Genomic DNA, 11,450 nt, shown 5'->3' with positions numbered 1-11,450 from the left:
AGCTATACAGAGGTCAGTGTATCCATGCTGGTGAGAAGTGCTCCAAAATAGGAAGCACACAAGACAATATAGCTGGGGTCTTGCACTGTGCTCTTTCAGGTTCCCCTGCTTTCACAAGAGTACCCTCCCACAAGCACATATTGCCATGCACTCAGTTACCTGCATATCTCCATTAGATTATGGACAACAGAATTAGGGCATCAGTGCCCTGGAGGGGAATGGGGGGTGTCTAGGGGTTATGTGCACTTTGGATGTACTGTCTCTACTTGAAAAAATTTTTTGTAAGTTCCTACTTAAAATCTTGCCTAGCATTCACATATAGACTCTCACTTCTCTAGGAAAGGTTAAAGTGTTTGCCTTTTATTCAGAAGACTTGCTCCATTTCCAGTAATACTTTTCCATGTCCTTGAAACCAGACAGCCTCTAGTCTCGTAACAGCACCATCAGTCTACTACAAAAAAAGCAAACAAATCAAAGCCAAAGAAGTTCCATGATGTGATACAGCATAAAGAAACAAATACAGCTAATACATTAGAGAAATAAACATCTACATAAACTTACGTAAGTTGCTATAAAACTGGCAGTAAGCAATTAAAAGACTGATAAAATTATGAGGTCTGCTAGATATTTAAACAAGTCTACATAGGCTGTAACTATATTCTTGTGCTGTTTTTAGGCATGACTTTGCACTCAGAATCTAGCTACCTCAATTATCCACACTGGTGGGCTTTCATACAATTCCTCTACAGCCAGCAGCATGTATGCAAGCATCTCAAGCTACCTGTCCAGACTCAAGCAGCACTTGCAAAGCTGTGAAGATGTATGTAGCCTATTGCTGTCTCTTCCCTATGAATATGGTATTACAGGGTTCATCTGCATATGCCTGGTTAAGAAACAAAACAGTCAGTTGTGTGCTATAACACCTTAAGTAACATGGAATCTTAGATTTTAGAAAAATATTTTAATCATCAGTTCACAAGTAAAAACTATCACTATTACAAAACATCATGTAATACTAGAAATACCTAGCTTGGAAAATTTTGTTCTTATTGCTGCTGCATTTAGTTTTCAGGAGCTGTGTCAGCGTGAAGGTAGGAGTGGGCTTCCCACTTGTCAAAGTCAGCTTGTAAGGGTACTCATAGGAAAGTGTATCTTCCTATTTAATCCTCACACAATTTTCACGTATTTAGGCTGCCCTGACTTTTTCCCAGACGTGTACATCTGACACTATGCATCAAAATCTCACCCAACTTTGTTTCATACAACAAATTTCATTTGCAGCCTTTAAATAAAACATTCACTCCAAAAAGAGTGAACATCAGCATTGACACCACCTTAGCTACTTGAAAACCCTATAACTGTGTTCTGGCAGCTATCAGATATTAACTCGTTCATTTCATTTTGTTTGGTTTCTTCCTTATTCTCATGGTTGGGTTGCTGTTTCGAATTTCCAGCTTTTTTAGACCTTCTGAGGAAAAATTTTGTCAGTAAGTAACATAATTCAGCCACATTTAAAAGAATGCAAATGCTGGACACAGCAATCATGAAAATAGTGAACACCGTCTTTTCAGTAGGTCGGGAAACAAAGCAGTCTACAGTGTTGGGGCAGGGCCAGGCATTACACTTCATTAAGCGAGGCATTCGGAACCCATCGTACATGAAATAAAACGCATACATGAAGACTGCTTCAAAGATCAGTCTGAAAAAGATGCTACTGGTGTATGTCCACCACAAGGAGCCCTCAATACGAAACCTCTGTTTTCTGATTTCTTCGATGTCCTTGTATTCACATTTCTGGTCTCCTTTTCTGAACTGCCTTTTCTTCTCATGCCTCCTGTAAGCCACATGCATGGCCACCAGTAGTGCAGGTGTGGAAACAAAGATCAGCTGCAAGGCCCAGAGTCTGATGTGAGAGATGGGGAAAAAGTGATCATAGCAAACATTTCTGCAGCCAGGCTGAAGTGTGTTGCAGACAAAGTCATCTTGTTCATCTCCCCAGACTCTTTCTGCAGCCACAACCAGGATCATGATACGGAAGATGAAGAGGACTGTGAGCCAAATCTTCCCGATACTGGTGGAGTGCTTATTTACACCTCCCAAAATGGTATGCAGAGCTCCCCAATCCATTGTCTCGTTTCAATCCTCTGACAAGACAAGACAAATATACAAAACTAAGATTAATCAAGACAGGAAACAAATACCATCAAGCATGTGGTTTAAAATAAAGGCAATATCATAATTGTAACACATCCACTGGCTGTGGTAACATTTTGTTGACGCAGTGCACTTACTTACAGCTAGTCATAAATAATAATCTAATCACATAGCAGCAGGTAATATTTCATTACTGGATAACACACATGGCACCACATTCATTTGACTTCTAGGTGTATTTGCTAATGCCACATTAAGAAAGACAGATGGGAAAATGATGAACACAGCCTTAAATTAAAAGATACAACTTTTAGCAGATTGATAACAGTAACAAAACAATAAAAGGTATCAGCCAAAAGTAAGCTAGATGTTATGTTATTTTTTAACATGTTAGACAGATAGAATTCCTATACAAATCAAGGCAGATTGGTTTATCCTTATCTTCAGAGAGTAAATAATGATTTGAGTACATTCCAGCAATAAAGACAGACCCTGAGTAACTGCTGCTAATGCTCTGCAACTCGCATGAGAAGGTCTGGATAACCTGTGTCCACCAGTTTAAAAGAAGTGTGACTGCATGCTTAGTCAAAGCAAACTCCAGACTACCTTGAAACAACGAAGGTAAAATCTTGGTTATTATCCAACTCAACCTGGATGCTTAAAATCAATGCTTAAGATTCATACCAAAATTGCTTTTCTCTCCACAAACTACAAAAAGGGCCTCAGGTAACTAGACAAGGACTCCTTTGTGGCTGTCAGGTTGGGGTTTTTTCCTCCCCTCATAACACAGAATTAGTCCTGGAATAGGGGAGATATTTCACAGGCTGGAAGAGTGCTATGGTCAACGTTTGAGGAGTTCCAACAGGCTAGCAGTAGCTCAGACACTTTTTCAACAGAAGCATATAGTTTCCAGCAGGTCAGTTACAAAGTACCATGACTGCAATAAATTGAAGATTTCACCTTTTTGTCTCCTCAGGAATACCACAATTGTCTGGGTTTCCACAGCTTCCACAGCGTTTCATACAGAGCATTCAGAGGCATTTCAGCCCATCTCCCCGCACCCCTCCCGTTCAGATGGATTTACAGAAAGCTAGTTTGCAAGCTATTGTGTATTCAAGAAACTGGCATTTCTTGTGCCTATCAGCCAGGACCCTTTAAGAGGGCTAACAGATCTCTTGGCTCTGAAATTCCTCATGAAGGTTTTTATTTCACAACTTTGTTAATTTGTTTGTATCTCAGAGAGTATTTCTTTGGCATTTACAGCACAAGGCACCAGTAAGCAAAATCACCTTTTCAAAGTTGCTTTAAAGAGCAGCTACTGGCAAAAAGGTCATCATATCAATCACAAGATTTTCCTGACTCTGAGTTGGATCACACTGCATGAGGAAGAAAATGGCAACGCTATTTTGTAGTTGTCTTCCACATCACACTCCCATTCTGAGTAATGTCAAAAACATTTCTGGTTTACAGTGAGTTATATATAATCAGTAGGTCACATACAGTAACACAGTATCAAAGTACACAACAGCTCAGAGAAAATGAGGACACTTAATTGTTACGTAACACAATGGTGTCTTTTCCTTGAGTTACTGGAATTTAAATGTAATCTCCCTTCACTAGCTCAATAAACTACATTTCCCTCAGATCCTGCTGGTTGTGCAGGGTTATACTCCAGGAGGTGAAAACCAAGGGGGAGGCCCAAGATCTTACTAAGATTGGAGAGAACTTTTCCTGAGCCTCCTTCAGGATGCAGAATCTATTTGAGCTATTGCCTCTGTATCTGACTGAAAACAGTCCTGAAACAGACTTACCTTGCTATCCTGCTAGGCTTTTTTTTTTCCAAGAATAAAGATTCTTTTTCATTAGCATACAGTTACAGAAAGTCTCTGTAGGTTAACAACCCTATAAGGACACAGGAAAGACCCTTAATACCAGAGATACTTACTAAACATATCAGGTGGATTCTTAATTGTTTGCTTCCACCCCTTTTTCTGTCACCTGATTGAAGAAAATTCTTCCAGAATTTGCCTTGGCAATTATTGCATTGTTAAACAGAGGGACAGTTACAACTTCTTAGTGTTCTCTGTTACTATTACACACATATGGCAATTAAACTACTTATAAAATGACACTACAACTAAGTATTATGACTAGAAATACTTATGAACATTTGAAAATAAATCCTGTAGAAGACTGGCACCATGTAAACTGTGGTATTACACACATTATTCACCTATCCTGTAACTCCATCGGAGTCCTTACTTTCTTCTCAGTCATTCTATCGTCTTCTCCCTGCCTGTCAACCATCTTCTTACAGAGTGAAAGGGCTGTGAAGAAAAACCTGAATATTCCCTCTTCATAAACCCTGTTTCTTAGCTTCACATCTCACTGCACACCAATACTGATGCCATTTTGTTATAACTTACATGGATTTGTTTTCTCCTTCCTGTACAGAAGAGGATTCAAAATACTAGTTCCCCAGTGTGTAGTCAGTCAGCTCAATAAGCTCCCCTAACCCTGTTTTCTCCTGAGGTCACACTGCAATTCATCTACTGTGACTTTGTGAAGGTGCATTATAAAGCAGGGGACTTGGGCATAATTTCTTCCTAGGACTAATATGTTTTTGTTGGTTTGGTTTTTTTAAACCTGATCCATTTCACCAATCTGCTTTACAGCACAGACCCACAGATCATCTGAAAAGGACATCTTCATTAAAACAAACAAAAAAAAAAAAAAACAAACCAACAAAAACTCCAGGCTGCAAATTGCAAAGCATGGGTAAGAACGAGCAGTCAGTGGGGAAGAAGGGTTGGCAAAGCTTTAATGCTGAGGATAATACACACTCCTCTTCATCTGACTTGCTCCATCTTCTCTGAGAGTACATTGTGCTTGCTAAGCCAAAAAACTGTCCTTCAATTCTAGCAAAGACACATCTGTATCTGGGTCAAGAAAAAAGAGAAAGCCACCACACTTTGAAGACGCAGTCTTTTGCCCGGACACTCCTAGTGGCACCTCTTTTCCAAAAAAGCCTCTCTCTTTCCTATCTACCCAAACACTCCTCCCTTCACCCTTCCCACATACCTTTCCAAATCTTCAGGCTATCTCTTCAACTCCTCCTGCCACCATCCACTGTTCTTCCCACTGCTTGCCAAGCAAGTCACCAACCTTTGCCCCTTCTTGTTCATGGCCTCTCAGGCTTGTTTCGACACTGGTGAAAAGTCATATGACTTCTGGAGTACTCCAGAGTGCTACAGGCACTGATCAGACACCAGTGAAGTCTCACTATCTTCTCCCTGAAAGGTGGCACATGTAAGACTGTAGTGCCATATCCAGGCAGCCTGAATTCCATCCAAATACTTCGGACACAGTGTTTCCTACTAGCTGGCTTTAAACAGCTCTCCTCAGTGCAACTTAGAGGATCCAATGAAGGCAATTCAGACGCTGCCAAAGTGTCCACCCCTCTCCAATAAACAGACACAGTGATCCAAGCAGAATTTAAGTTAGGCAAGTATGGCCCTTCACACTATTAAAGCCACCAGTGCAGATCACTCCAACTAAACATCCCATCAGGGCTGCCTGTACTGATGTGATGGCTCATTTACTCTTTACTCACTCAAAAGCTAGAACCTTGATCATAGGTTTTCTTTCAAATACTTGTTTTCCTTTTTACTAGCAAGTAAAATATTAACTGTCTTGCTGACCAAAGGAGAAGAAAGCAGGAAAATTACATCCCTTTAATGGGTTGGTAAGTTCTGTTTTTGTAGAGCCAGTTCAGATACTATTTCTGTGTGAGCAAATCCTGCCAAATGCTTACAGAAATAGTATGTAGACAGCCAAGGACTTACCTAGCTTGCTGGTCTTAGAAGTACAGCACACTACAAGAATACACTAAAGAAATTAAAGCTTTGGTGAATTTGGGGGAAAAAATGTAAAGTAGGAATGAGGATAGGGATTGATTAAAAAGGAAGAAACTGGGAACAACAGAAGACAGCTGAAGTTAGCGAGGTTGAATAACTACACATTTAGAATAATTTCTAACATGGGAGTGCATTAAGTGTTAAATTCTCCTTCACAAAAATTGCAACTGGGCATGAAAATAAGCTTTTCCAAGCCTCTGCATAGACCTCTGTTCTACTACCAGCAGCATCTTCTGTTTCATTTCAACAATTAGAGGGCCACAATGGTATATGGTTGTTACAGTAAGAGCTGAAAACAATCATAAAAGATCATCATGTTCGACTGAAAAGTTAAGTTACAAGGGGAACAGTTCTGTATGATCACACAACTTAGCCACACAAGCAGGCGTTTCATTTGGGGTTTAGTTTTTTTGTTGTTGGTTTGGGGTTTTTTTCACTAGTAAGCTAGACAGCAGCAAGAGAAGAACTACAGCTTAACTGTTTCTGTAGTTCTACAGCTTATGGCAGTATTTTGAGCTCTGTGTTGTCATGGTTAGACTGCCTTCTACTTTAAAGCTAGCTCCTGTAAGCCTACATTAAACCGCAATCACAGCACGGTGCATACATCCAGTGAAAATCCCTGCAATTCACAACACCGAAGACAATTATCACTGAGCTGCCCTGTTTATGAGTACAGCCAGCTTGTTAACAGACACCATTTTCCTCTGCTAAAGACTATTATACTGGAAAATTATTAGTCAGTGGCTAAATCCACAACTAGAATACAGTGAAGGTGAAAAAACAACAGAAGATATGTCTCTATCATATACATATATGGTGCTTCTGCTATAGGATATTATCAAGCAAAAAAAAGTAGTCATAAGCAAGTATTACAATATTTGCTTATTCTACAGGAACATCAAGGAGACCTATTCAAGAAGAGGTCCACAGACCCCTAATATATGCATAGATTCAGAGTAAGATTATACCCTTCTCGCTTTCAATTGGGATACCAACTTATTTACCATACTGGATTTACACAGAAATTTAGAGGGTGTTCACAATTACTCCAGTTCTATCCAAATTTTAGTGTAGAGTGTACCAGGAGTTACCAGTTTGGTGTGATATTCCACCACTTTCAGCAGTATATCCAGATACTGATAAAAGATCAGCAGTCTGCCAAGACAAAAGTCACTTCATCCCATGTGGGAATGTATTAATCAAGATAATCTTTAAGCAAAAAAGCACTGGTCTCAAGTGTCCCTGCCTACCTCCCAAGCTGGGGACAAAGGTAACTCACATAGCCACAGAAAAGCTTTAGAACATCTAGACGAACAGATGCAAAATCATTACCAAAATTATTTTATGACCCACCTTAGCACAAGAAGTATTGCTGCATGTTGAGGCCTAACATGCATTCAAAGGCAGTGCTGAGACAACTTTCCCTTCAGGTGTTCATCTCAACAGTTGCACTGGGAGCAGTGGCTCATAGAGGGGCTGATAACCAGCACTGAGGTGTCCCAGAGCTGTATAACGCTGTGTCATTACCCAGATTTGAAGAACACACTAGTCTGGGTTTCAGCAGTTTTGCATCAGCATGCCTCCTGATGCCAACCTGGCATCAATTTTACAGCAAGCACTTAACTGCTAGTGTGTAGATTTTGTTATTCCTATCACTGAGTTAGTTTTGGTGCTGTACCACAAGAACAGCAGCACTGCCAAGGCTGAAGCAAGGAAGCTTCTAATAAATACAGATTAACATCTTCCAAAAGACAGCATCCTTTTATTTCACCAAAAAAGGCTGGTACACAGGCTACAGCAATCACTTACAAACTAGCTCAGACTTCCTACCTAATTTGTTAGTTTGTCCCATGCCTCAGTTTCCCAGACATTACACTAGAGAGAACAAAAATCTCACCATCTCCCAGGGCTGTTCTCCTGAAATGCTCCACTGCAATTACAAGCTTCACAGGCTCAGTGGACCAAGACAGATAAGTATCAGTGCAAAGCTGAAAGCACAGAGCTTGAATTCAATCATCCAGGATGTTTCTGACACCTGAAAAAGAATGCAGCTCCCTACATTGCTATAGCTTTAATGCAGAGTCCAAAATGCAAGAAGACAAAGCTTTCAACTTATACCTTGACAACTAAAATCCTTTAATAGATAGCTTCCAGCTATTTTAATTTTACAGCAGTATTTTAAAAACTTCAAGGAGTATGCAGCTGGAAGACTCTGGAATATCAACAACTCTACTTCTTTCCTAAAAAGCTGAAAAAGATCAAAGCAGCAGTCTAACAATCGCAAAAGCCTGTGCAATTCTCTCTGGTAGCTCTTAAACTTTGTTCTGAACATCTATCTCCAGATCAGAGTGGAAACTGGAGAGGAGAAGAGCTGTGACAGAGGGATTACAGCATATCTGATTTGACACAAGAACAGGCAAAGACTAATCAGACACAGGAAACCTCTGACAGTTGCAGGTCTGAACACTGCAAGCATTGTTCTTTCCTTCTACTCAAGTTTAGGAAAACAGGAGGCATTCTTTGCTCTAATTAAACCCAGAGAAACCCAACAGATTAGGACCCAATTTGTATGTGGTTAAATGTTATTAAAAATGATGCTACTTAAATATCAACAGCATTTAAGGGTTCAGTTTCTACCCACAATGACACCCTTATGACTGTCCCATATTCATGCTCTCACATAAGTTTTAAGTTATTTTCCAAGGATGCTTGGAAATATCCGTATCTATCTCACTCGCCTGCAAGTGTAACTGAAGGATTACTATCTCCAGAATATCTCTGCACAAAATTCATTCCACTCATACAAAACAGGAAATCAGAAGTTACACTTGAAGGCATAACAAGACAGCACAAGTCCTACTAGAATTTAGCCCATCTCAGCTGGTTTTCCTGTAAACCTTTCCTTCAAGGCGTGCTTAAAGCTTCTTGCTTTGGAAGAAAGCCGAATCCCAAGGACTATGTCTTTGCTGATACAAGTGTCCTATTTCCCATATTTTAAAGAAAGTTTTAGAGATACTATATCCTGCTGCCGGTCATCAAAATAACTTTATAGTTGCAACATTTTTATGTTGCTTTTTCTTCTTTTTTTTTAAAGCCTGTTACCTAATTCGTATTTCCATCCCCCTACACCTAAGCAAATGTCTACATTCTGTCTACAAATCTCTCTTTTCCTCCAAAATTGGCTAGACTCTGTCTTCTTTCACACACAGAATTTGTACTCTTTTGGAAACACTAACTAAACTTACAAACACTAAGATTTTATACCGCACTGCAGCTTTTCCTTGAGCATGTATTTTGTTATTTCATTCATCAAGAGTAAAGTCAAAAGCAACTTTTTCCTTTTTAAAACTCTATTACAGAAAGAAATGCAGCTGTGAGATAAGGAATAGCATTCGTTTCAACGTTCTTTTATCTTTTTTCCACATTCCTGTTGTTTTGACAGCACGTTATCTCACCTCATATCATCACTTTAAGTTTTCCTTACACAAACTGGTGTTTAGCCAGACAAGAGTCACAGTTCTCCTTGCAGATACCTCATCAGTCATCATTAAATAACAATTAAAATCAACAAGGAACAGAACAAGATAAAACATCAAAAGAAAAAACAGCTTCAACCCATGCTCCTATTTCACGCAGTGTCTGGGACCACTGATTTAATTGAAACTGTTCACAAGAATCAGGCTTGTAAAAGCATCCTCTTTACTCACAAGTACCCACTGAAGTTATGCAATGACTGTTATGAAGAACTTGTATGTGTAACCCAAAGTGCTCGTATTTTTCTAGCTACTGAGAGAGTCTGCTAACTTTTCCACTGTACAATTACCTTTTTTTTTTTTTTTGCACAAAATAAATGAGGCTGCCCAAATAATCTACCTGGGCTGTGCATCAAGGGATGAAAAACAGCAACACTGTCAGAGACTTCAGAGGCTCAGCTTCAGCAAATTGAGACAACTGGCCCTGTCAGGACACAATCAATTTCTCCACAGAAATATTTTAATTGATGGGGTTTTACTGTTCCATTTTTAAGCTCTGCAATACATCGTACTACCAATTATGAGACTGACAGTTCAGGGGACTGTCTGAAGTCTCCTAGAAACCCTGACACACGCAGTACAGATGTAATCTTATGGCTCTGGAAATGTGTTGGAAAGCCCACCTGGAAATTTACATTGCAATGCCTAGTTGACACATGGAGGTACCTCCTTCTTCCAGGCTGAGGCTAGTCCCACCATTGCCTTGTTCTCTAAGACAGATCTAACAATCATATGCACGTCCTTTTGCCTACTCTCTTTTCACTGGGGCTCTTCAAAGGATGTATCTGGCAAGTAGAGTTCCCAGGTTGAGCAGTGGAGGCCAAGAGACATTAGGAATTACCTAATTCCTTTAACAAAATCAAGGATGAAAATACATTTCATTCTGCTTTTGACTCAGTGTACACACACACACTGGGGTGATACCAAACCAAATTCACACCCAAACCCTCATATCATTTCATACAGGTCACAGACATTAATCCCATTAATGATCAAAGTTATAAAAACTGGGTTTAAAAGAGCATTCTTAAAACAAATGGCCACTTACTTCTTTCAACCCTCTGCCTGTTCTCTCAAGAGTATTTCCAGGCTACATGGTGAAAACTAATGGAGTACAAGACAAGGAAGTAATTTCCTCTGTTGGGGGCAGGGAAGAGATTCTTCAAACACAAGAGACTGTGAAAGTAACACCCAGCCTAGGAAAGCCCGATGACGGAAAAAAACAGTCATGCCCAGAATATGCCCAGCTACCAGCTGGTGCCAGGAGCTAAGCAAGCACTCCTGCCCTTACTCCAGCACGTCCTTCGTGTTTTATTCAAGGCCTTAAGTACTCATTCTTTGTGCGATCTTATCCAGCCCCGATACTGAGAAATACATTTATTTCTGACTCACACCTCATTTCCTATTCCCCCTGTAATTCTAAGAAATGTTTCCAGTGTGTGATCAGACACTCACAGGACCTGTCAGTTTTACTGATGCAAGCTGTTTACCTTCCCGCAGCTCTCTTAACATCTGTAGGCGTGTCACAAATTACCTGTAATTGCAGGAGCCTTGATTTTGCTTGGTATTGTAGCTGGTCGTACGTACTTCACATAACGCGCTTACAGAGAGCTGGTGGGAGGTGGAGACAGATTTCGCTGCAAGTTAAACGCGTAACCAACGCGGACATGAGCATTCCCAATCAAAACTGCTCGCGGGGTTCGAGCGCTCCCCGTGACGCTCAAGCTGGGGACGGGAAGCGGAGAGCGCCCATGCCGAGCAGGGAAAATCCTGGCGGGACAAGAGCAAATCCTACCGGGGCAGAATGAGCAGCGCACACGGCAGCTCCGCTCCCGGCCCCGCTCCC

The 11,450-nt window shown here is 40.4% G+C and overlaps 1 protein-coding gene across 3 annotated transcripts; it reads right to left on the bottom strand.

The window, feature by feature from the left end:
• Nucleotides 1–338: 338 nt before the first annotated feature.
• Nucleotides 339–11,424, bottom strand: LOC103613240 (gap junction beta-6 protein). 3 transcript variants are annotated; one of them, XM_008630995.2, is made up of 2 exons: nucleotides 11,139–11,424; nucleotides 339–2,144 (listed from the first exon to the last, which is right to left on the bottom strand). In XM_008630995.2, exon 2 carries the CDS (start codon nucleotides 2,125–2,127, stop codon nucleotides 1,336–1,338), a length of 792 nt encoding a protein of 263 aa, XP_008629217.1. In that variant the 5' UTR covers nucleotides 2,128–2,144; nucleotides 11,139–11,424; the 3' UTR covers nucleotides 339–1,335. The 3 variants fall into 3 exon arrangements, with proteins under 3 accessions (XP_008629217.1, XP_017586288.1, XP_017586289.1); XM_017730799.1 differs by lacking the exon at nucleotides 11,139–11,424 and adding an exon at nucleotides 7,969–8,038; XM_017730800.1 differs by lacking the exon at nucleotides 11,139–11,424 and adding an exon at nucleotides 5,236–5,447.
• Nucleotides 11,425–11,450: the final 26 nt, after the last annotated feature.

This window comes from Corvus brachyrhynchos, unplaced genomic scaffold (assembly GCF_000691975.1).
Source record: "Corvus brachyrhynchos isolate BGI_N302 unplaced genomic scaffold, ASM69197v1 scaffold363, whole genome shotgun sequence".
In the NCBI taxonomy this organism is placed as follows: domain Eukaryota; kingdom Metazoa; phylum Chordata; class Aves; order Passeriformes; family Corvidae; genus Corvus; species Corvus brachyrhynchos.
The sequence above is the reverse complement of the archived record's forward strand: the minus strand, read 5'-3'. Positions and strand labels throughout refer to the sequence as shown.

Excerpts from the sequence above, each read along its gene's own strand:
- LOC103613240 (XM_008630995.2), bottom strand. The coding sequence starts at position 2,127 with ATGGATTGGGGAGCTCTGCATACCATTTTGGGAGGTGTAAATAAGCAC.